At 50.3% G+C, this 25983-nt stretch overlaps 1 protein-coding gene across 3 annotated transcripts in view; it reads left to right on the top strand.

The window, feature by feature from the left end:
- Window positions 1-25983, top strand: part of MDGA1 (MAM domain containing glycosylphosphatidylinositol anchor 1) — a 63366-nt gene that overhangs the window by 9864 nt on the left and 27519 nt on the right. For all 3 annotated transcript variants that reach the window (XM_032253615.1, XM_032253614.1, XM_032253612.1), the window contains exon 2: window positions 22242-22381. In XM_032253615.1, the coding sequence (XP_032109506.1) occupies window positions 22242-22381 (140 nt within the window). The remainder of the gene's footprint in view (window positions 1-22241; window positions 22382-25983) is intronic.

The following is a 25983-nucleotide window of genomic DNA, read 5'->3' as shown; positions in this document are numbered from 1 at the left end:
AATTTTTAGTAGAGATGAGGTCTCGTGATACTGCCCAGGCTGGTCTCAAACTCCTGGGCTGAAGTGATCCTTCTGCCTTGGCCTCTCAAAGTGCTGGGATTACAGCTGTGAGCCACCATGCCTGATCAAAACCAGCAGACATTTAATGAGTACCCACTAAGTGTCTGGAAGGGTAGTGGGCCCTGGCTGCAGAGGTGAAATGACATCTGTCCCTAAGGAGCTCACAGCTGAGCTGGTGAACTCAGCTGTGAACTGTTCTAATGCCCTCATTTTCCAGATGGAGGAGCTGAGGTTCATGTTGATTGACTTGCCCAGGGCCCTACAGTTAGCCGGTGGTGGAGCCAGAGTTCGAACTCAAGACTGCCCAATGCAAAGTCTAGTGCCTCTCTACTTCCCCAGGTGTGAGGTTTCTGAAGGCATTCCCTGGCCTGTGCTGTGGCACATGGGTTGGCCCCAGGGAGCAGCATGAGGCCCCCCAGGCCTGTGTGCTAGAAACAAGGATGTTACCAGAGAGGCTTAAACAAATGCTGTTGACGTTCTCAAGCCTCCAGGTGGGTTCTCCAGGCTCCTTTCATCTTTGTGCTCTGTTGTCCTTATGGTGGTGGTTCTCAAACTTGGCTGCATGTTAGAATAACTTGGAAGGTTTAAAAAATCCTGATGCTGGCGGGACACAGTGGCTCACGCCTGTAATCCCAACACGTTGGGAGGCCGAGGCAGGTGGGTCACCTGAAGTTCGAGATCAGCCTGGCCAAACGTGATGAAACCTTGTCTCTACTAAAAATACAAAACACTAGCCAGGCATGGTGGCAGATGCCTGTAATCTCAGCTACTTGGGAGGCTGAGGCAGGAGAATCACTTGAACTGGGGAGGCCGAGGCTATAGTGAGCCGAGATTGTGCCACGGCACTCCAGCCTGAGCAACAAGAGTGAAACTCCATCTCAAAAAAAAAAAAAAAAAAATCTTGATGCCCAGGCTGCACATCATACCCATTAAATCAGAATGTCTAGGGGAGTGAAAACCAGTCATCAGCATTAAAAAAAAAAATTCCCTATATGATTCCAGTGTGCAGCAAAGGTTGGGAACCCTGCCTTTTAACATTCTGCCTCAAGGTCATCAAAGGCTGATGGGGCTCAGCCATCATGACACATTCCAGGAAAGACAGCAGGAACCTTTAAAAGGCCCATCAGCTGAGCCTACCGTCCTTAAGGAGCTTTCCCAGAAACACCATACAGTGACTTCTGCTTACATCTTCCTGGCCGTTCTTAGCTTCAAGGGAGGCTGAGAAATAGGGGTTTTTAGATGGGCACATTCCCATCTGAGGAAGTATCTGCATTCAGTTAGAAAGAAAGGGAGAGTGGATATTGGGTGGGTGATGAGCAGTCTTTGCCACAAACACCCATTTTAGGGGCAGTTGGTATTTCTTGAATGAGAGGGGTTTTAGATGAATGTGTCTGCTTTCCTCCCCACCTCACCCAACTCTGCCAGCCTAGCTCAGGTAGGGGTAGGGGTGGGGGTGGGAGGGTCCTGGCTGCTCTGAAGATGCCCAGAAGAGATCTGAGGGAAGACAGAGACCCAGAGCAGGGAGGTGACTTGCTTGGATCACCCAGACATTGCAGTGAGAGTCCCACCAGCTTCCCATCTGCCGGTGCCTCCTGACACTGTCTGTTCACACATCCGTAGGACTGTTGATTTCTACCAGTTGGTACCTCTCTTCACTATCAGGTGTCTCCTTTCAGCCCCAATAACAGAAGAGCTCTGTGGTTCCAGAAAAAGCAGCCTCCTGATTTCTGGGAACAGAAACTGAGGGACTGTGTGAGAGGCCGCGGGCTAGAGGTGGTCTAGCTCATCTTTCTGCCTCTCAGCAGGCCCATACCTACATGAGACCAGGCAGCCCCACTGCTGTTTGCTCAGTGTCTCTGTTCCTTCATCTTGGGAAGTTCTTCTCATTGACCTTATTCCAACTTGCAGCAACAACTTATCAGAAAGAAAGATTCAGGAACTCGGAACTCTGAGTTGAACTTGAGTAATTCCTGGGCCCTGAGACTCTCCTCAAGTGATTAAAAAAATTTTTTTTGAGACAGTTTTGCTGTTTCACCCAGGCTGGGAGTACAGTGGTGCAGTCTCAGCTCACTGCAACGTCCATCTCCTGGGTTCAAGTGATTCTCGTGCCTCAGCCTCTGAGTAGCTGGGATTACAGGCGTGTGCCACCACACCCGGCTAATTTTTAGTATTTTTGTAGAGACAAGGTTTTGCCATATTGCCCAGGTTGGTCTCGAACTCCTGGGCTCCAGCAATCTGCCTGCCTCAACCTCCCAAAGTGCTCAGATTATAGGTATGAGCCGCTGTGCTGCTCATACCGGCTGCCAAGTGATTCTTTAGAAACTCTTGATGAAGGCATTATCCCTGAGAGGGATAACGGGTAGAGATGGGGGAATGAATTGAATTTCAGTGGCCTCATCTACTTGGGTTTGGTTCTAGTGTTCTAGTAAAATGCAGGGGACCTTGAGGAGGCCAGGTTACCTTCTGGCAAGAGACATAAAGCCCAGAAGGCAAGCTGAAGGTCTGTGCCATGGCAAGACCTGAATTCCCTTCTCTTTCTGGAATAAGACCACAGGGTAGACACAGAGAAGGCCATGAGGAAGGGCACATGGATGTGGTAAGGCGTGAGCTCAGCCGCCAGCCAGTGGCCTTCAGTGACCCCAAGCAGATCTTCCAGATTCAGTGCCCAAAGAAACTGAGGCCACAGAAGGCAAGTGGCTTGTCAAGTTCACACAGCAAGTAGGAGCCAAGGCTGAAGTTAAAAGCCATGTCAAAGGACTTTCTACAGCTGGATCTTTCTCATTCTCCTGTCACCTCCTAGGCTTAGGAGAATCCAGGGCGTGTCTACACGGCGTTTATAAGCTCATTTTGTGCCCACACCTCTATAATCCTTCCCCCTTCCCTGTAAACCTCATTTTTTTTTCTCAGACCTCATTGCATCCAGACTACGGGATCTGCGGTTCATTCTGGGTCTAGAGCTCTGGTTAGATGTTAGAGGCCCTTGTTGGAAGTGTCGGGGCACCCTCCCACCCTTGTGGGTGGGAAGGTGAGCCTGCTCCAGAGTGTGAACTTGAGGTTGCTGCCAGTCTCTACTGGGTCCAGCATCTTGTCACACTGCCTACAAGTTCCACTTTAGAGTTATTATTAACAAGTTAGCTGGCAGAAGCACTGCCACTGTTTCCAGAAGTTACTCTGGGAATACCCAGGAGCCCTAAGCCTTCTCCCCATGGCACAGGTTGATTGATCAGATGAGTTGGATCTTGAGCCAGCTCATGGGATTCAGGCAAGGGGGTTTCCAGGGGAGTGATGGGTGGAGGAAGAGGACGATGGTGGGGTATTTGAAAAGTGTGGAGAGGGGTCGTTAGGTAACATGTGGACTCTGTGTTGTGGCCCTGTGAGAAATTTCATAGTGGACACTATGGACAGTCAAAACACACTTGGACTTGAAGTCTTAGTTTGGGTTCCCCCAGAAGCAGACTGAGATAAGGAGCTGAATGCTGCAATTATTTAAGAGTCAAGTGCAGGGAACTCTGGTAGAGGAATGGAGAAGCACGACAGGGAAGCAAAGGAAACCAAGAAAGATGTCGTATCAAGTCAGTCACCTCGGCGTCCCGTGGGGGAACTCTGGCACATCGTGTGAAACATACACTTCACAGTTATCCCACTGTGGGGTGAGGGAGCTGGGGCATGTATACACCCACCCTGCATCTGTCGCTGGGCGAGGCTGCTCCTGGGGGTGTTAATTCCCGGTTCTCCTAAACCACTGTGCACACAAGCAGTGCGAGCTCTAGTGGCCAGAGGCGGCCCTCAGGCAGAGAGGCGCCCACAGGCATTGGCAATTGGGAGTTGGCTGGTGGTGCACTGAAGTGTTTAGGAGAGGGGGTGCAGGTGGGGCACCGACAGTCTGTATTACAGCTTGCCTAAGCCATGGCCTTGCTTTTTCAGAGCCGGCCTGCTGTGTGGAGCTCTTTGTTTTAGGTCTCATGTTCTGGGCTGCATGTAAAGCCTCCATTCCAGGCTGAAAACTCAACGCTGCAGCCACCAGTTCTGTGCACTGCTCATTTACTTCCTTGGATTTTGTGGCCAGGACCCAAGTGTGTCGATTTCCCCAAGACTCTCCTGATAGAATTCAGGCTCTTCCTGAAGGATGGCTTATACTTGCGGAGGACAGGGTTGAGCATTGCTAAGAACAGACCCAGAATCTATAGGGTCCTTTCGGCATTGCCCTGAGAGGCCCCATGTTCTCTATCTCGCTGAATTCAAAACCAGAGAAGTGTGGAGAGTCTAGACTAGAAGACCCTCCGTGCTGTGGGTGGGATTGTGGGTGAACCAATTGTTAGGGGTTAGAGGGTAATAAGGTCGACTGCATTCTGTCTACTTCCCTGCCCAGGAGCCAAGCCATGGGCTATGACCAGAGTAGCCTGCACCCCTGAACATGCCTGAGTCCAGTTCAGAGCAGCACTTTCACCCTGTTGTATATTTCTATCTCTTCACCAGTACCTGGGACCTGAGATTAAGTAATCTGTTCTAGGTATTAAGTATCCTCTGTTCTAGGTGCTGAGGATAGAGCAAAGAGCAAGACAAAGGAATGTTCTAGAATCACAGACTCATAGAGTGACAGAGCCAGGGGGAATTTTAGGGCACATCTAATCATTTGTCAGGAGAGAAATCTGAAGCCCAGGGAAAGCAAGAGAGAAGTCCTCAGGCCACACAGCAGAGAAGGGGGCTCAGCTTGGAATCATGGACAGTCGGAGGTTATGGGCTTAGAGGTTGCCTGTTTCTACCTGCTCAGTTTTTTGTTGTTGTCGTTGTTTGTTTTGGTTTTGGTTTTGATTCTGTTGCCCAGGCTGGAGGGCAATGGTGCAATCTTGGCTCACTGCAACCTCCACCTCCCACGTTCAATTGATTCTCCCTCCTCAGCCTCTGGGTAGCTGGGATTACAGGCACCCGCCACCATGCCCAGCTAATTTTGTATTTTTAGTAGAGGTGGGGTTTCGCCATGTTGGCCAGGCTGGTCTCAAACTGAACTCCTGACCTCAAGTGATCCTCTCACCTTGGCCTCCCAAAGTGCTGAGATTACAGGCATGAGCCACCGTACCTGGCCCACCACCTGCTCAGTTTTTAGAGGCAGGAGCCAATGGCCAGAGCCGAAGGGTCTCACCAAGCTGGTGACCCTGCTGTATGTGGCAGTGAATACCCTCTCCTTGTTCACATCCGTCTCCCAAGCCAGATCTAGATTCTCATTTCCTGAGTGGGGTGTGTGTGTGATGTGGGTGAGAGTAGTAGGCAGGAGACATGAGTAGCTTGCTTTTTGATCAAGCTGTGCACTTCTGCTACTGTGCCTGTTGGCAGAGTGGCCTCAAGTGATACTAGGAAGAGCTTGCTACTGAGGGATGCCCTGATGTGTCTAGTGCACTGACTGACACCCTTGTCTGGTTCACTCCCTCCTTTCTGGGGACTTGAGGGAGCAGGGGCTGCAAAGCTGGCTGGGGTGAGGGTGGGCTTCATCCCCCTCCCATTGTCCCCTCCCCCTCTTCTGTTGGAGATCAGTGTGTGTATGTGTCTATGTGTATGTGTATGTGTGTATCTGTGCATGAGAGAACTTGCTCTCACTGGGTACCTCGACAGAAGCTGTAATACATTCTCCCAGTTCTCCCTGCCCCAAGCAAGTGCACATTATTTGTATTTTTTGTGCATGTAATATACACTGGCATGTGTACGCTGTAGGTGTGTGTATGCGTGATGATGTTACATACAAGAACATGTATGTATGTGCAGGGAACTATGTATGTGTGTGGCAAGGGTCCTGTAGACCTGTTTGGGGGCTTCTCTGGGTCCACCTTTATCCCACTGTCCCTCCAGATGGCCTCTGGTCACCTTCGCCTTGTGTCCAAGGTAGGGGGTGGGCATGGACACCCAGCACCCTGGGTCATCAGTCAGAGACTTATGTCCAACCTAGGTATGGCCCCTGCCACCCATCCCAGGAGACCTGAAGTGGCGGGCAGGGGCAGGCCGAGGCTAGCCTGGAGCTCCTGGCTAATTTTCCTGGTTTCGATCGATCCAGCAGCTTCTCCCGAGTCTATTAGCAGTCCGAGAGTGAAAATATCCCCCATCGAAAGCCCTGACCTGAGACAGGGAGGAATCCATAGCAATTTGTTCAAACAGAAGAAAGCGTTTCCCTCTGATTTGTATTCCAATTTATTCCAGGCAGGAAGGGGTCAGGGTAGGAGGGCAAACCCAGGCACTGCCAGAGCTGGGCCCAGGCCCGTCTCCCTTAACCCCCCATGCCAGCCAGGGTGGCAGCTGGTTCTGCCCAGGATTCCTGGGGGTGGGGAGCTGGGGAGGAAGGGTGGGCCCCAGTGGGGGACAGGGAGGGAGGTCTGCCAGCCTTCCCAGCAGGCCCTGCTTGGCTGGAGAGCTCAGTTGTGGATTTGGCTTTCACAAAACACAAAGCCGCCTGCTCGGAGCCTCTCTCCCGGGCACTGGGGCCTGCGCCAGGTGTGTGCTCACTCGCTGTGCGTGTGCCAGATTGGGGGCTGGGCTGGGTGCATGGAGACAGTAGCCTCAGCTGGGCCGAGTAGCAGGGGGGTTGCTAGGCTCAGAGGGGAGCTGGCACCTTTGAAAAGTGCTGGTGCAGCGTGGAGAGCCCGAGCACGGCTTTCTGATCCAGGGCTCATGCTTCATTCCCAGCCTGAGAAAACGGGGGCTCTCTGGTGTCCTCACCAGGAAGTCTTTTGAGCACCTACACTAATTACAGCTCTGGCTGACATTTATTAAGTACCTATTGTTTGCCAGGCACTGGACTAGCGCTGCCTCGTGTATAGTCCTTGCAGGGTCCTTCCTCATGTGCCTCAGTTTCCTCACTGGTGCTCCTCCCACCCGCTGCATACCTCTGTCACCTCCATGCATCTCTGTTCAGCCCTGCTCACTTCCTCTTGGGAGGTGCTTCTCCCTTCTGAAGCCCTAGTGGCTGAGGGTCTCAGGGCTGATGCCTCTGAGCAAGCTGGCTTCCTTTCTCCCCAGTTGCTTCCTTTGGCCCCACCTTGCACTCCCCATCAGTGTTCAGGCCTCCACAGAGGTGGCGGCATGGCAACTGGAGAGGAGGATTCTGGGAAGGGTCAAGCAAGTGGTCCCGCACAGCTCACCTTGCATCCCCACCTTTGCCTTCCCTGGTGTGTCAGTGCCCCCCTCTCCTCTACAGCCACCAGGGAGGGGAGTAACCAGAGAAGTTCTTCACACCCAGGTGTCAGCAACTAGCAGCTCTGAGGTCAGCTGTTGCACATGACTTGCCAGGCTTCATGACACCATCGGGATCTAATTTCAGTAACTAAATATAACAAAGTCGATGAATAACCATCTCTTGCTCAGGTGGGAGTGCAGGGAGGCAGTGTGACCTGAAGGATAGGAGAAGAGGCTTCTGAAACAGATCTGGGGTGGAGTTCTGCCTCGGCCGCTCACTGGCCATGTGATCATGGGCAGGTGTTGCACCATGCCTCAGGTTCCCCCTGCACAAGACAGGGTGAATGCTGGTACCTTCCTCAGAGGGCTATGGTAAAGGGGAAACGAGGAACATGTGGGAAGCTGCTCTCAGCCTGGTGCCTGGCCTGTGGGAGTCAGTGACCATGGCTGTTTGGAGGAGGCTTTGCTGAGCGAGGAATCCCACCGCCGCCGGGGCCTGGCTCAGGAAGCTGCCGCCGTCACTGGCTGAGGCGCAGAGGCTGCCACCAGGGAGGCGGCATGGGAGGCTCTGTGTGCAGGCATGTGACACAATATTGGGACAGAGAGGGAATAAGACGGAGGCCATGGCCCAGGAGGAAGGGTGGAAGAATTTCAGACTTTCTCCCATTTTCCTTTCAGGGAAGTTTATAGCAAGAATCTTCCCTGTTAGCTACTTTACAGGGCTGGGAACAGGTGTTTTGCACCAGCTCTTTACTGCCACCCACCCACTGTCCATTCCAGACCTTGCCTCCCTCCCAAGGGGCAGCCTCCCCCCTCCCACATCCACAGCCCCCGGGTATCTCCTGATAGGGGCTTTCCTGTCCCTGACTGTGACTGAACCTTGGTCCAGTTGTCCTTCCCCATCCCAGAGTCCTTCACTTTTCTCCCCCAACCTGCTAGATTCCAAGTCATTTACAAGTTGTTCAGAGGCTCAGCATTATAATCAGATCCTATGGAGCCTGCCACTTACATGGTTTCTAAAATTTTAGCCAAAAAAGGAGAGGAAGCCCTTCAGTGATGGAGAAAAAATAAGAGGCTACTTAAGCAGGAGGGCAGGTATTGCATTTCCCAATTTATAAACATATCCGATGCTAAAGAAAATACGTTCCTAAACTTTATGTTTCCTGAATTGATGCTTGAAAAAAAAGACTGTTCATCCCTTTAAGGGATTTAATGTGCTTTCGCTCCCAGGGGTGCTCGCCTTTTGAAAAGGATACAGAAAGAGAATAAACAAGTGGCTATTTAATATGCAGGGTGTTGATGAGTGCTACAAACACACAGGGGAGGGAAAGGGATTGAGTGTGATAGAGGTAGGGCAGGCACGCTGTCTTAAACCGGGTGGTCAAGGAGCGCTGAAGGAAGGGACGGAGCAGGCTCTGGATAGCTGGGGAAGAGCAATCCAAGCAGCGGGGCAGGCTGTAAGTGCAAAGGGCCTGATGTGGGAGAGGGCCGGGCCTGCTGGAAGACTGAGGAAGACGGCAATGTGGCTGGAGTGGGGAGGGTGGCAGAACTGGAAGTGGGGCTGGGAGCAGATGGCAGAGGGTGTGGTAGGCTCTTGAAAAAGCACTGGCTTTGACCCCAAGTGAGATGGGCGTCATGGCAGGGGGAGCAGAGGAGAGATGGGGTCCCCTGCCTGCTGGTGGAGAACAGGCTGCCCCAGGCAAGGGAGGACGCAGGGAAGACCAGTCAGGAGGCTGCTGTCATAGACCAGCCAGGCCTCAGTAGTGGGGCTAAGACTAGGGTGGCATCGCAGAGGACAGATTCCCGATTGGCTCTGAAGGTCAAGCTGACAGAGCTTGCTGGTGAATTGGGTGTGGGGTGTGGGAGGAGGAGAGAAGTCATGGATGACTCCCAGATTTCTGGCTGATACCTGGTTAAGGGGGATCAATGTGTTCCCACTGGTAGAGATGTCGGGGGTGAGGAGTGGCTCCAAAGCCTTGTGGGTACTGGAGGGCAGTGAAAGTTACTGCTGGAGGTCAATGGATAGAGGGGGCATAAAGCTAATGAGGTCCCCCTTACATTTCTGCTCCCTGGTTCTTCAACCTCAGAGCTAATTTTCCTGTGGTCTCCTGGGTTGAGGCCAAGGCCTGGCATGGAGGAACCAGGTAACTTCATGTGCAGAAATGGCTTCAGGGGCTGCTAGAAGTTGGGTTGCAGCACCCCTGTCTCCCGCTGCTGCTGGGTGGGATGCTTTCCAGGAGCTGGAGCTCTACCTAGGGACCCACAGTGACCAGAGGTTGCGGGGGTCAGAGCCTGCCTGGCTGTGGGAGAACCCCCAGAAATGCTACCCTTCCTTCCCTCCCTTTCTGTGCTGCTGTGGGCTAAGGCCTCACCAGCTCTCAAGCTGCAAGATCAATTTTGCTTTCATTATTGTTATTGTTATTATTAGCCACTTAAACAACTTCATAGAAAAAAAAAAAAAGAAGCCCAATGACCATCACACATGAACCATTCATTCTAAATTCCCTGCCCATACCTGTCAATATATTTTTACATAGCAGTAAACAGTGGTCCGTTCTGCTTTCTCGGCTGACTTTATCTCCTATACACGTCTCCTGCTATTGACTGAGCCCTCAGACCTGTCACTCTAATGGCCTCAGGGCACCCCCTACATCGATGTGCTGGAGTTCAGGTCACCATTTCTCTGCTGCCGAGCGTTTGGGCAGGAGCCAATTTCCCTTTCTTTTAAATAGCTCTGCTGTGAATATCCTTATGTGAATTACTTTTTCCTCTTAAATTATTTCCTTGGGGCCTATTCCCCAAAGTGAGATTGCCTAATAGGTCATAGGATAGGAACAGTTTTATGGTTCTCATTTCGCACTGCCGGGTTATGTGACGGAAAGTTTGAGCTGCTGTCGTGCACAGCCCAGCCACAGTGGGTTTCACCATTTTAATTTATTTTCACTGGTTTAATAGGTGCATTATGGCCTGCTTTTTAACTTCCAGTTTGCACCTCCTGATGCCATACTTGGGTCTTTTGGCGCCTAATAATAATAAGACCTGATCTATGCAGAACTTTACAGTTTACATGATACTCTCTTAAATGTCATCTCACTTAATAAGACACTGTGAACCTAATGTTACTGGCCTCTGTTTTATATGGGGAAATGGGGGCTTAGGCAAGTTCGGTGCTGGAGTGGAGCCTCTCCCCAGTTCTGGCAGGTTTGGTTGCTTTTCCACTGCACCGTGTGGAAAGGACGCCCTCCCACCTACCTGCGTCCATTCTTGCGTGAGTGCTCAGCGTCCCCAGATGCCCGCTTCAGCCCAAATCCAGTGTCTTAGATGTATTTTCTCCCCTTGCCCCCTACATCCAGGCCTGTGCCAGAACCCCAAGCTGAGCCTGTGCTTGAGGGTTGGGGGTTAGCCCTGTGGGTCTTGGAGGGAGCCATGTTCCATCCCTTTGCACCACTGGTCCCTTTGATCAGGTGGGGCTTTGGGGGCTCCTTGCTTTAGCAAAGCCACTGCCCTGTCTCCACTTCCTGGCCCAGGCTCTGCCTTCTGGGTTGGAGGCCTGGATCTGGCAGTGTGTCTCCGGTCCCACCCTGGTGGTGCCCTATCCCTAGCGACTGTGCTGCAAACTCCTAGAGACTGGGGGCTGTCAGCCTTCACCCTGGAATAGGAGGGCCTTCTCAGGGCAGGCACACTCTGAAGCATGAGCCTGGTTTTATTTCAGTCCCTTCTAACTGTACTTCTAGCGTATCTACTAGGCAGTGTGTGCTGTGGGCAGGGCATTCCAGTTAGTGGAATTAGTGGGTTTCACACTCACAATAGGGAGCCCTGTTATGTTCATTGTATAAATAGGAGGCTAAGGCTCTAGACTAGATGGGTAAATGATTTTGCCTCAAGTCACCCAGAAATTACTGTTTTTGTGGGCTTGGTTCAATAGGTATGCTTTGACGGGTGCAGGCCTGGTCAGATCTAGACCCTGGGCTGCTGCCAGGGACCAGTGCCAAGTGAACCACAGTGATGGGGCCTCCAAGACCAGCAGAGCTTGTTGGGGCTGGAATTTTCCCTGCTGGGATCCAGGCAAGGAAATTTTACATGAATAACCATGAGTAACCCTATGTCCATGGGTTCCATATCCCTGGGCCAGGAAGGCGCAGACCTTGAGACCCTAGGAGGCATTCTCTGCCCTGATGGGTGGAAGCCTCTCTTTCCCACCATCATCCTGCATATTCTCATGGGGAGAGTTCCTCCCAGTGATTGCCACTTTCAGCCTACCTTGATATTCTGATCTCTCAGGATTACAAACTTTCCATAATCCTCCAAAGTAGGCCTCATTCAGTTTCACATTTTTTTCTTGCAAGACTTTGGAATAGGTTCCCAAAATATCCTGGTCCATTTAAATGGAAATAGAACTGAAATTTATTAAGTACCTGCCAAGTAGAAGTCATTGTGTGATGTACCCAATGTGCATTGTCTCATCAAATCCTCACAACCCAAAAGTTACTTCCATGGAAGCCTGAGATGTCCTATTACCTCCATTTTGCAGATGAAGAAACTGAGGCTAAAGGAGGTTAAACAACTTGCCCAAGGTCACTCGGTCACTAAGTAAAAGGTAGAGCACTCCTCCCTGCCGCTCATCCTACACCACTGAGCAGCCCCTTCGGATTTGCATTTAAAGACTCTGATCAAGCAGTCCCCAACTTGAGGTCTAGGCCTTTCTGCCTCTTTCATGAGTGTCCTGCCTGTACTGGTTAGAGATGGCCTGTGTTACCTCATCATTAACAATTTTTTTTTTTTTTTTTTTGAGACAGAGACTCTCTGTGTTACCCAGACTGGAGTGCAGTGGCGCGATCTCTGCTCATTGCAATCTCCGCCTCCCAGGTTCAAGTGATTTTCCTGCCTGACCCTCCCAAGTAGCTGGGATTGCAGGCTCCTGCCCCCACACCCGGCTAATTTTTTGTATTTTCAGTAGAGACAAAATTTTACCATGTTGGCCAGGCTGGTTTCAACCTCCTGACCTCAAGTGGTCTGCCTGCCTCAGCCTCCCAAAGTGCTAGGATTACAAGCATGAGCCACCGCGCCCGGCCATCATTAACAGTTTTAATCTTGGTATCCTCGGACCCACCAGAGAGAAAGTCCCTTTATAGTTTTCCTCCAGAGACCTAAGAGTCCTCATTAAAGGGCTTTCCTGGTGACCTGTGCAGACATCCTCTAGTTCTGTAAGTGAATGTGCAGATTAGACTTCCATTGATAGACAGACCATGAAGAGTCTGTGAACATCACCTGCCACCCTCAATACCTGTGTGCCTTCCAATGAGACCAGGATGTGGGTGCAGTGGTGCTGAACATCCCCAGGGAATAGGACATAATGGACAGGCCACTGCTTGCAGCAGAGGAGAGTTGTAAGGGCACTGGCCCCTCCCAGAAGCTCCAGGCTCTGCAGTGAGAGGCTCTGCAAATGGAACAAGGCCCCACAAACTGTAGCAGGCCTGCATCTGACTATGAAAGCAGAGCTTGTTTTTCTCTCAATTGTGGTGGCAGGGTGGCGGCCTGCACACTGATCCTTTCAGCTATGGCTGGCTGCTGTATTCAGTGACAGCACCCTTATACACCAGAGGTCAGAGACTCATGCACTCTGGTTAGGGAGAGATTTTTGCAGCCAAAGGGAAGGTTGGCTGAATGTGAGTTTGGTTTTGATTAGCGAAAAAGGCCTTGTGGTGGGGAACAGGGTTTAATATGGTTTGCAGCAGGCAGAGGGCAGAGGCTCTTTGCCCAGAAGGGCTGTGCCTCATTTAGCTCTGTGTCCCAGCGCTGAGGGCAGAGATTTCACGTAATAGGTGCTCAGAAAATGTTACAGAGCAAATCAATGAATCAATGGCAAATTAAAAGGTGATTGTGTGTGCCCTTTGAAGGACTGGGAGGACAGGGAGCTAGAGGGAGGATGGGGAGGGAATGGCCTTGGACATGGGTCTAATGACCTGAGAGAGAATGCCCAGAGCTGGATGGGCCAAACGTCTGTCGCTGCTTTCCCTCAAGATGTTCTGCGTTACGGCAAGGCTGGGGGAGACAGTGTGGGTGGGTTGGGACTCTTTCAAGCTGGCTTTCTGAGCACAGAACGGGAGCCTCCCCCAGCCTCAGAGCACCCCTGAGAAGTCACCTGGTCCACCCCTGGCTGGTAGTGAACAGAGGACAGGCTCCAGCCAGCTCTGCAGAGAACGGGGCTGTGATAAGGGCAGAGCAACCCCCAGTGCAGTGAGCACAGCAGGGCAGGGTTAATTTTCCTGAGGGGCCCACGCTCGATGGCTCACAGTCTGCAGAGAGGCTCGGAGCACCATTCCTGGCAGAAGGAGGCCCAGGCAGAGCAGGCCAGGCGCCTGCCCAGGAAAGCCTCCTCCCAGGCCCTAGGCCGCCATTCTCTGAGCAGCTAATTAAAAGAGAAAAGCCTGTTAATATTTCAGCACTGTTAACTCCACTAAATTATTAAGTGTCCATTTGCATTACATGCATAAAAGGATCAATAAACACGTGCATACCAGGATCTGGGAGGGCGAGAGGTGGCATGGTGAGGGAGGGGCGGTTTCTGTGGATGCAGCAGGAACATGGAGACTCCATCCTGAGCCGTGAGCCCTGCACTGGGCTAGGCACTTGGGAAGTGGAAATGCATGGCGGTTAGTGGGAAAGACGGAGAGTCAGACAGACTCCAGGCCAATAGGGTGTCCTTGGGCAACTTAGATAACCTTGCCGAACCTCAGCTTCCTCATCTGAAAAGTCCAAACCATAATGGGGTTGTTAGGAGCAATAAATAAGATAAAAGATATAAAGCACTCAATATGTTGCTGGCAGAGTAAACGTCAATAAAGGGTAGTTATTGCAGTTAATATATTCTGCAGATGGGGGTGGGGGGAGACCTGAGACATAGCACGAGTCTCTAGTTCACAGCAATCCCTCCCTGCTCCCTGTCTGCCTCTCAGCAGGCCTTTATAGGCATCATTCTTCTCCAACTTTTCTAGCTGTTCGCTTCCCTAGTGCAGAGTCTGAATGCCATAGCTCCCTGTTCCTCGGCACCAAGTTTAACATCTCATACTGGTAAGTGCTTGTTGAATGACTGCCTGATGGAAGTCAGAACAAGAACACAGATCCCAATTCTGTGCCACACCATCCAGAACATTCAGTGGTGCTTCTGGGAGGTGGCTGGGGTGGTGGCATCTGCTCTGTCATCTGTGGGCAGATAGAACCAACTCTGGGCGGGGCATTTTGCAGGCCCTCCTTCTCCTTTTGTCCCCTTGCCCCTCCCTCACCCTGCTCTTTGGTTGTTTTCCAGCCTGCAGACTCACTTCCCTGGAAGGAGCCAGAAGCAGGAAGAGGGCAGCAGCCCTCTTCATTGATAATTGGCTGAGTTTTTGTTTTTTTGAGATGGGGGTCTTGCTCTGTTGCCCAGGCTGGCATGCAGTGGTGCAATCATGGCTCACTGCAGCCTCGATCTTCTGGGCTCAAGCAGTCCTTCCCCTTAGTCCCCCCAAGTAGCTAGGATTATAGGCATGTGCCACCATACCCCATAAATTTTTACATTTAAAAAATTTTTTTAATTTAAATTTAAAAATTTAAATTATTTTAATTAAAAAATTTTTTTAATTATTTTAATTTAAATTTAAATTCTTTTGTAGAGATGGGGTCAGGCTGGTCTTGAACCCCTAGGCTCAGGTAATCCTCCTGCCTCAGCCTCCCAAAATGTTGGGATTATAAGCATGAGCCACTGTGCCCAGCCTAAAGGAACTTTTTTTTTTTTTTCTGATGGGGTCTCACTCTGTCACCCAGGCTGGAGTGCAGTGGTATGATCTCGGTTCACTGCAACCTCCATCTCCTGAGTGCAAGCCATCCTCCCACCTCAGCCTCCTGAGTAACTGGGAACACAGGTGTGCACCACCACGCTGGCTAATTTTTTATATTTTTGGTAGAGACGGGGTTTCACCATGTTGCCCAGGCTGGTCTCTAACTTCTGAGCTCAAGCGATCCTCCTACCTCGGCCTCCCAAAGTGCTGGGACTACAGGCCTGATGGTGCTTTTGATCCAGGTTTTCCACTTGTCTTACTGTCAGTCTTGTTTGGCCCTCACCCTGGGGTTGTATCCATGTGCATTTGACAAGACCCCTACCTTTGGCTAGCAGCTGGGCATGGATTCTCTTATGAGGCATGGGGGTCTTTGATGAAATTCCCCCATTTCAGTGGGAATGCTTTTCAAATCCTTAGTTGGCAAGTTGGAGTCTGTCTTAATCTGACTCCCTGAGAGTTTGTGTCTTCCTCATTGGTCCTGCTGGGTGTTGGAAGCCCCCGCCCATACGTAAATGTTTTGGGTATATACTTTTTGGGAAGGGAAAGAGTAAGCTGTTGGGCCAGAAGCGTTCTGCTTCAGCTGTTCTCATTAGGATGCTGCCCCAAGGGTGACACCTCTCATGCCTCTTGGCTGTTCTCAACTAAGGCACTGGGGGTGGGGAGACATGTTAACCCCTCAACTGTTAGTTTTGTATTAAGCTTTTTTCCACTGGTTTACAGAACATTGCTGCCTCTCAAGGTGTTGAGGTACTCTGCGAAGAAGGGTTTTTTTGGCCAAATACATTTAGAAAGCACTGAGTTAAACCAATTTACGTGGATGTGTTTACTGCAGGACTTTTCAGAGCCTTTAATAATATACTTTGTGTGTCAAGTCTTTCTCAGAGGGTGAGAGCGAGAGAAGGAACATGCAGCATCCTTACTTGACAGTGAACATCATCTGTGATGGACTATCAATGATCACTCTGTGGCACACAGGTTGGAAGAGGCTGTTTTCCTTTTCTGTGGGGGTTTGTTGATAGAAATCAGGAGAGTAGAATAGGAAAAATCTTATACACCAGAGGCAAGGAAACACACTTGGTTCTGAAATCCTGTTCAGTTTTTTATCCACCGATTCGGTGTCAAGCGAAGGTAATCAAATCCAGCTGTGCCTCTGAAATTCCTGGGGATGGTAAACAGAGTCCCAAGCTAGCAGGGGAAGGCCTGGGGTTGAGTCTCGGCTGTGCTGCTGACTTGGACAAGGCATTTCCTTGTCCCCTTCCAGGCACTGGTCCCCTTCTCTGCCAGTGGAGCTAAATATGACTTTCCCTTTCTGCTTCTCAGAACTGAGGCAAAGAGCTTGGAAATATACAGTGGACCCCAGGAAGGTACTAACCATCACCTGTGACAGAGAAGGCCGGGTCCTCTCATGCAAAGGGCTTGCACGCTGCAGGGGACGTGAGTTCTTGGGAGGAGTGCAGGATCATTTATAGAATGATAAGGCTGGCTGACAGTTGTAGATTGCGTACTGAGTACCACGCACTCTTTTAAACACTTTACGTGAGTTTCCTTATTTATTCCTCACAGCCTCATATTACAAATGAGAAAACTTAAGTAACTTGCTGAAAGTGTACTAGTTCCATGAGAAGAGGGATACTCAGAAAAGGCTCTAGCCCTTCCTACTTCCCAACCTCTCCGAAGCCCTGAACAGCCCCCAGCATGAATTCTGAACATATTAATGAAACTTCCCTACCCGTTTAATGTCTGCTTTGAGCATTTCCACCGCTGGGTTGCATGTGTGGGAGCACACAGCTGGTGGTGCTCCTATTTCATATCTGGGGAGCTGTCATTCATGGACAGAGCACATACTATTTGGCCAGGTGTGTTACATATATTGCATCAACCCCTCGCACCAGCCCTGGGAGAAGGCATCATTGTTCTTATTTTATAAATGAAGAGGCTGAGGCTCAGAGAGGTTAAGTCATTTGCCCAGCATCGCCCAGCATCAGCCAGCTAATGGGTAGTAGAGCCAGGAATGGGTCCCTGTAGTCGTCTGACTCCACAGCTCTGCTCTTTCCATCTCTCTAAAGCAGACCTTTCCTCGCCCCACGGTTCCTTATCACATCCCTCTGTTTTTGAGTCGTCATAACATTTAACACACTCTGAAACTATCCTGTCCATTTCTGTTTCCTTTTTTGTGATCCATTTCCCCAGCAATACTCTTTGAGAGCCATCCTTTGTTCGCTTTTCATGACAGTATCTCCAGCGCCCAGCACAGCACCGGGCCCAGCAGCATTTACTGTTCGACAGACTGAATGAAGGGATTATGTCATGATGCGTCTTGAATCAGCCCTGCCCTGGTTCCCGTCCAAATCAGGAGATGCTGCAGGCATGTCTTCCTAGGGTGTGTGGAGCTGGATGGAGGCTGAGGTTCAGTGGGGCAGGGACCTTTTGGGGTTTAGGGTCAGAAACATGGTTCTGGCCATTCCAGGGGTGACCTGAGCCATTGGGAGGCTGACTTATGTTAAGGAAACTCCGTGGTGGGTGATGAGCAAATTGAAAGGCCGAGGCCAAGGGGGACTAGGTAATTTGCTACTAGTGAGGTCTCATTTCAGAAGGAAAACTATGCCTGGAGCCAAACCAGCAATGGGAAGTGACTCATCAAGTAAGGGTGAGAATCAGGGAGTTGGGTAACTGTAATAGTAAATAGATTATCCTGGATAATCTCAATGGTTAATATCATCCCAGGATGGCAGATGCTGTTTTCTAAGAATTGAGGTGTAATTTAGAAGGTGTAATATGGTGAAGTCCAAAGCAGATACCTTGATGTGTTTTTACTTGTGTATCTGGACACTGTGTAACCATCACTCAGATCAGATCCCATCTGGTGATGGGATCCCTTCTTCTCCCCAAGAAAGTTCTCTTGTGTCATTCCCAGCAAATAATCTCCCACCCCACCCAAGGGCAATCACTGTTAGGGCTCTGTTACCCTAAGATACGTTTTTCTGGTTTTATGTTTTGAATAAGTGAGATCACACACCATATATTCTTTTCTGTCTGTGCAATTACAATACACTGTATGTTCGTGTCTGGGTTATTTCACTCCAGTTGCGCCTGTGAGATTCAACAGTGTCACGTCTATCTGTAGTTCACTTTTTTCACGTATGGGTAATACTCCTTTGTATGAAGATACCAGAATTTATTTACTCATACTATTCTTGATGGACATATGGGCTGCTCTTGTTTTTAGCTGTTACGAATAAAGCCACTATGAATATTCTCGTACTTACTGTTTGGTTGCCATAATACTCATTCTACCCAGGAGTGGAATTGCTACATCATGGGGCATACACCTGTTTACCTTTAGTGGTGCTACCCATATTTCTTCCAAAGTCATTCTAGCATTTTAGAGTTGGGTGGTCTTAATACTTAAGGTCATCAAAGGGAGCTGAATCATTTTTTCTTTTTTTAGACAGAATCTCACTCTGTTGTCCAGGCCGGCCTGCAGTGGCATGATCATAGCTCATTGTAGCCTTGAACTCAAATGATCCTCCTGCCTCAGCCTCCTGAATAGCTGGGACTGCAGGCACCCCTCGCCCCCCCGCCCCCACTGCCTGGCTAATTTTTGCAGTTTTTGTAGAGACAGAGTCTCGCTATGTTGCCCAGGCTGGTCTAGAACTCGTGGGCTCAAGTGATCCTCCTGCCTTAGCCTCCCAAAGGGCTGGGATTATAAGTGTGACTCACCGCACCTGGCCAGGAGCTGGATAATTTTAACAATGTCATCTCTGATACCTACTCATGGCCCCATCTCCAGTGGGGAAATATACCTGTCAGGTGACCAGAGGCCCTGTGTCTGCTGATCAGGCCCTGTCTTCCCTGTCCTCTTCTGGCTGTGCCCTAAGAAAGTCCAGTTCACCAGCTCTTTTTCAGTATTCCTTATCTGTCACCAAAGCTTCTGTCATTACAACACTGCCTTGCTACAGGCAAGCCACAGTGTCCAAGATTACAGCTTATCTTCCATTGGAGCCTGCTAAATCGATGTCTTCTTGTTGAGAGGCGCCTCAGGCCTCTTGGTCTTATCAGCACCCAGCATGCACATCATCTCTTGGTGGGTTGTTTCTTGATGAGATTTCCTGAGGACTTTGGTCACAGATGGCTATCTCTTTCACGTATAGTGGTGCTCATGCATTTTTATTGCACGAGGTAACAGTTTCGGGCCCAGTTCCCAGATTCTAGAGTGCATCTTATATAGGGACTATGTGCTGATTACAAAATTCATAGAAAGTATGAGTTTGTGAGTTGAAAAAGACCTTAGAAGTCATCTAATCTACCCTTCCTATGGGTGGGGAAACTGAGGCCCAAGGTGGTGAATTGACTTGCCCAAGGCTTACATTGCTTGTCTCCTGACAGCCAGCCAGGTTCCTTCCTCTGGGGTAGCCAGTCAGGCAGGATAGTCACCTGGACACTCAGACTCTGGGTTGGTGGCAGCTACCACTGTTTACAGAACCTGTTGCTGTTTGCAGAGACCCTCATGGTTAAACAGCCTGTGTCACTCCCAATTGCTGACCAAGTTTATCGCCCTGCTGCCAGGCTACCTCTGTGGACTCTACCTCTGTGATTAGCTCATGTCTATCCCATCAATGTTGGTGGAAGACCCTACCTGCAGCATCTGTAATGCTTATGACGATTCCACTAAGCATTTTTCATTTATCCTATGTTATCATCACATCCACCATTGTGAGTTCTTAGGGTTGGTAGTGTTCTCTTCATTTTAGAGATGACAAAACTAACGTCCAAAGATCACTAGTGGTTTACCCTGTGTAATATAATTTGGGACTCTGCCTTGTCAGCTAGCATGGAGCCTCCCTGTTCCCTGAGGCCTGGTTCAAATGCTACACCTTCTGTGGTTCTTCCTCCAGAAGATGGTGATGCCTGTCCTCTGACATTCTAGGGCATTCTCTATCTCTCTTATGTCACCCGGCAACTTCACCATGGGATATCCTTATAAATGCATTCATTCAAGGTTCACTGAGCACCTGCTATTCAAGGCCTTGTGCTGGGGATCCCGAGATGAAGCTCATGGTCTGGCAGGCAGAAAGACAAGAATACTGAATTTGACAGAAACACAGGTCTGATGCTTTGTTGTTGCACTGGGGGCGGGGGGGTGATGACACTCTAGACACATAAGGAAAGAAGGCGCCTGTCAGTCATGGTACGTTTTCTGGAGGAAGTTGTACATTTTCTGTATAGGCTTTATCTTCTTATCTTCTTACCTCTGTTAACTGAAGAATCATGAGACTTATACATTTGGAGAAGAGAGCTTTATTTCTTATAGAGGGTTGCATCCTACGGGGTGGCCATCCTGACAGGCTGGGAAGTGTAGCTTCTGGCAGAGACTGAAAGCAGTCACTTTGAAGGAGGAAAGGTGAGACAGGAATTTCTGCTGAACAGGTGGGCCAGGTATATACATATTCAACAGGTTATGGGAGGAGCTATGAATATTCACAAAGGCGGGATGCATAGATGCATAGCAAGCAAACGTGCATCTTACATACACCTCACGTTCACTTTGGGGTACAGACATTTACATGTACCACAATCTGGCCTATGTGTCAAAAGGTGACACGGAAGACACAAAGGCACTTAGTGGGCAGCCTCTGGCAGCTGGTCAGAACCAGTCCATGGTGGCTGGTCTTTTATCGGGAGAAAGCTACTGAAATCAGTCTTTTGTCCGATCAAAGCTTTAGTTAAGGCTGGTGGAACAGGAGGCCAGCTAGTCGGTGTCTGGCCGTGGATGGTCTGCAATTGTTTCAGTATTGCTTATCTCCAGGCCAGTGCTTATTCAGCCACGAGAGAAGAAGGAATACCTTGTGGCAGCTAGAACATAGGTTCTTCTTTAAGGGTAGGGGGTGTGACTTACCCCTTGCCTGGCATGGCCTTACGTCCTGTTTATAATTTTTTATCTCTTAGCCACAGAGAGCCTGTTCCATCACTCTTATGACTTCTATTTTAACATCCCTGTGCCCCCTTCAGAGCAGGGATGTTGTTTATACCTCCTCGTGTTCCTCATGCCCAGTATCAGCTCTTCTCCCTCCGCTCTCTCCCCTCTCAGCTTTGAGCAGAACCTGTGAAGTTGGGGTCTTTTCCTTTTCTAGAGCTTAAGCCTTGGTGGGCTGGGAGCTGATTTGCCTTTAGAACAATGGGGCTGGACACCAAGGCAGGGGCTGTGACTTTGGCAAGTTCCGTCATCTCCCACTGGCCCATCCAGCTTTGGTCCCCTGACCTGGGCCACAGCCCAGCCCCGGGTACTGTGGGAGAGGTCAGGGAGGAGCCATAGTTTTGCGAGCTCCCAGGCCCCAACTTCTGTGAGAACTTCTGTCCCTTGGAGAGGAAGCTGGACACAGGCTCAGAGAGCAGTGAAAAACAACGAAGGCCTTCGGGGAGGGCAATGTGCAGCTGGGTGTGTGTGTGTGTGTGTGTGTGTGTGTGTGTGTGTGTGTGTGTGTCTATATGTCTTAGCTTAGGCTTTCTAGAAGCAAAGTGTGAGATGGTTGGGGCTGGGGAGTTACGGTTTAGGCAAGTGATTTGCTGGGAAAATGCTCTCAAGAGAAGCTGAGGGAATGAGTGAGGCAGCCAAGCAAAGAGGTGGCTCAGGAAGCACAGCCTCAGCCTGTTCCCAGGGCAGCTCTGGAGTATGACAGCGCCACAGTCACCCCACCTCTGTGTGTGTGTGTGTGTGTGTGTGTGTGTGTGTGTGTGTGTGTGTGTGTGTGTGTGTTGTGGTGGTGAGGGAGTAATCTCCTAGGCACCTCTGGCCAAGGCAGCATTCCTTGGGGAAAGTGAACACCCTGAGCTGTCGGCAGCTGGGAATGGATGCATCTGTCACCTTGGGGAGCTGAGAGGGGTGGCCACAGCATCTGCGGTCAGGACTGCTAAGATGGTGATATTAACTAAGTGACGACCAGTTTGTACTGATGACAAAGCCTCTTCACACAATCAGCCCATTGGAAAGCACAGCTCTCTTGAAAGGGGTGGGGGAACTGTCCCTTTCCTGAGTTCTTGGCCCTCCTGGTTCTGGCCTGAGGGTCCTGGGAGGATTCTTTCCTGGGCTCAGCGGGGTCAGGCCTCTGAGGAATGGTCTGGGGAGGTCTCCCTGACACACTCAGAAGGGAGCCCCAGAGCTCCTCCGCCTTGGGGCCTCTTCTCTAAACCTCCTCCATCCTCTCCCGCCAGCTCCGGCCCAGGCCCAGATCGTGCACGCAGGCCAGGCATGTGTGGTGAAAGAGGACAATATCAGCGAGCGTGTCTACACCATCCGGGAGGGGGACACCCTCATGCTGCAGTGCCTTGTAACCGGGCATCCTCGACCCCAGGTAAGCCCCCAGCCCAGGCCTTGCACGGGCTGCTCCTGCCCTCTCCCTGCCTGCTGAGCGCTGAAGAAGAGGCAGCAGGAGATGAGGACTCAGAATGCACCGCAGCATGGAGGCGGAGAACAGGAGACTGGGGCTGGGGAAATAGCTGGAAAATGAGCTCTGTGGGAAAGGGCTGGAGGCTGTGGGCTCATTCACCTGAAAACACTGACGGCTGAGGGGAACAATGGGATGCCGGTTGTTCAGCTCCACTCCATTCCACGGATCTGTTGAGCAGGCACATCGTTCTAATGTGTCTGTGGGCAGACCATGTGCCAGGTGCCGTGCCAGGCACTTTCTCCGTGCTTTCCCTTTGGAGCCTCACAGCTGTGCAGTGAGGAAGGCATTGGTGCCCCCGTTTGTAGCTGAGGAATCTGAGACTCAGCAAGGTTGGGGTAAACTTCCAAGGGCACACAGCTCTTGTGAGGATGGAAGCAGACGTTGCATCCAGAACCAGTGTTCTCTTAGCTCAGTCTGCTTCCTCCCAGCGTGTCCATCTTTGAGTTGGGGGCTCAAGGAGTGACAAGCAGCATAGAAAACATGATCTCGGCCAGGCGTGGTGGCTCATGCCTATAATCCCAGCACTTTGGGAGGCCGAGGCAGGTGGATCATGAGGTCAAGAGATCGAGACCATCCTGGTCAACATGGTGAAACCTCGTCTCTACTAAAAATACAAAAATTAGCTGGGTATGGTGGCGCACGCCTGTAGTCCTAGCTACTTGGGAGGCTGAGGCAGGAGAATTGCTTGAACCCAGGAGGCAGAGACTTTGGTGAGCCGAGATTGCGCCATTGCACTCTAGCTTGGGTAACAAGAGCAAAACTCTGTCTCAAAAAAAAAAAAAAAAAAAGGAAAAAGAAAACATGATCTTTACTTCAGGAGGCTTCTGGCAGGCAAGCTTCACACCCTTGAGGTTCAAAGATCCAAAGCAATTAGAAAGAAACAGAAAGCAAGGATCTGGAAATGCCAGATGAATTTTGTCACAAACGAAGTGTATGGCTTGGGCAGGAAGCACTGGCCCATTATCACTGAGAGCTGAGGGGAGGAGGCAGGGAGGAGGTGGACTGAAGGGATGGGAGGAATTTGCCGGTGAGCTGCTGTGACCTTTAATAGCAGCAGAAAGGGTGACAACTGGATCCTAGAAAGGACAGTGAAATACAAAATTCTTTTTTCTGGATACTTTTGGGAATATAGATGGCTTTAGTAGGCTTGGCCTGGAGACAGGCAGATGGACAAGAAGCTGTGACCACTGCTGCTGCTTCTCGAAGGCGCGTTTTAGGAGGGAAAACAAGCTGCTGGATTTAGGTCAATGTCTGTGTCAGGTGTGACCCTTAAAGTGGGGATGGTCCTCCCTAAAAGCCAGTGAGGCCGCCAGGTCATCTCTCCCTCAGGCTGCACTGGCCATCTGTGTGTGTCCTCTCACGTGTCCCTGCGGGCCATGTGTGGTTGTGGCTGTGTGTTTGCAGACTTGGTTTTCTCTTTCCACCAGTGCTTTCATTCATTCCACCACCCAGGCTCAAACTCTTGGGCTCATATTTGACCTTGCACCTCCTCATTCCTCACGTCTAGCCAGACTCTGAGGCCTTACTTGTTTTCGTTTTGTTTTTGTTGTTTGTTTGTTTTTTGAGATGGGCTCTCACTTTGTTGCCCAGGCTCAGTGCAGTGACATGATCACAGCTGACAGCAGCCTTGACCTCCTGTGCTCAAGCGATCCTCCCACCCCATCTGACCAAGTAGCTGAGACCACGGTGTGGGCCACCATGCCTGGATTATTTGTAATTTTTTGGGTAGATAGATATATGGTGTCCCTGTGTTAGCCAGGCGTGTTTTAGTCTTGAGCTCCTGGCTTCAAGCATTTCTCCTGCCTCAGCCTCCCTAAGTGCTGAGATGTGAACACGTGCACCGGCACGCCTTTCTTTTTATGTCTCTTGCATGGGTCTTCCCCTCTCTTTTCTTCACTCCCCCTCTAGGTCAGCCCGTCGGTCCTGTCCCTTGGACCACTGCTGTAGACTCTAACTGACCTCTCAGTCTCTCACCTCACCCCTCCTTCCATCTTTTTTTTTTTTTTTTTTTTTTTTTTTTGAGACAGGGTTGCTCTGTTGCCCTGGCTGGAGTGTAGCAGTGCAATATGGCTCACTGCAGCCTCGACCTCCTGGGCTTAAGCAATCCTCCCCGCCTCAGCCTCCCAAATAGCTGGGACTACAGGCATGTGTCTCCATGCCTGGCTAATTTTTTTTTTTTTTTTTTTTTTGTAGTGATGGGGTTTCACTATGTTGCCCATGCTGGTCTTGACCTCCTGGGCTCAAGTGATCCTCCCGCCTCAATCTCTCAAAGTGCGGGGATTACGCACATGAGCCACTGCACCCAGCCCCCTTCGATCCATTCCTGTACTTTGCTACCAGAATGATAACCACTATCGTGCCACATCATATCACTGCCCTGCTCAGAGACCGTCAATGGCTCACTTTCATTTACCAGATTCATTCAAGCTCCTAGGGATGGAATCGCAGACCTTCTACAGTCTGGCCTCCGCCTGCCTCTCTTGTCTGATCTCCTGCTGCCACCCTCCTCACACCCTGTGCTCCAGTCAGACTTGCCTCCCCACCATCCCCAAGTACAACCTGTTCATTCCTGCTTTAGCCAAAGTTGCTTGCCTCTCCTAAAATGCCCTCTGGCTCTTTTGCTTGTTTCGTTTTAGGAAATATTTATTGAGCACCTGCTACATGCCAAGCAAAGTTATGGGTCCTGAAGATGCCCCTATTGTTTCTGTTCTCATGGAGCATCCAGACTACTAGGGACAAGGGAACTAGCATCTCACAGCCCACTTAGTGGTCAAGATGGGGGGGATTGACGGGACATGGAATGCCTCACTCCAGACAAGTCGTGAGAAGGAGGGATATTGGGGGGCCAGAAATGCAGACAGAATCTACAGTGATGGCAGGGAGCAGAAGCTGAGGAACCTGGCCCATGAAGAGACTGGCACTGCATACACACTGTATAGATAGTCGTATTAACATACACACAAGGGGTTTGCATTCAGGCTACAGGTCTGTCCATGGCTGGGAGCTGGAACTGAACTCCACCTACAGCTGGAAGCTCAACAAGAGTGGCACCATCTGTGAATGAGGACCAGAAGATCTCTGTCCCACAGCCCAGAGTCACTGCAGGGAACAGACTCTCCTTCAGGGTGTGGATATAAATGCAACCACCTATGGGATAGCGTAACTCTAAACCTGTCTGTGTTTTGAAATATCCAAATAATGAGGAAACCCTAACTTGAGAAACCAATATAAAAATGTGTTGGAATCTGTGAACCCATGATCTTGGGTGTCGGCAGCCACCTGTACCCAAGTAGTGAATGAGAACTACACCACAGACAGGACCATAAAGGTCCAAGTAGGACTTTTATGGAAAATAATCCCACTGAGTACAAACCTATGGAGTTAACTTTTAACACATTAAAAAAATACAGTGCCAGGAGAGTCAGTCCGTAGACCCAACAAGGTGAATAATTCACAACTGAGGAACTAGAGATAATAGAGGAATCTGAAAGGATCTTCAAAATAAA

The sequence above is a fragment of the Sapajus apella genome, unplaced genomic scaffold (genome assembly GCF_009761245.1).
Source record: "Sapajus apella isolate SASKATOON/1434 unplaced genomic scaffold, GSC_monkey_1.0 scaffold83, whole genome shotgun sequence".
Taxonomy (NCBI): domain Eukaryota; kingdom Metazoa; phylum Chordata; class Mammalia; order Primates; family Cebidae; genus Sapajus; species Sapajus apella.
Note: the sequence above shows the minus strand (reverse complement) of the source record. Positions and strands in the feature narration are given on the sequence as shown.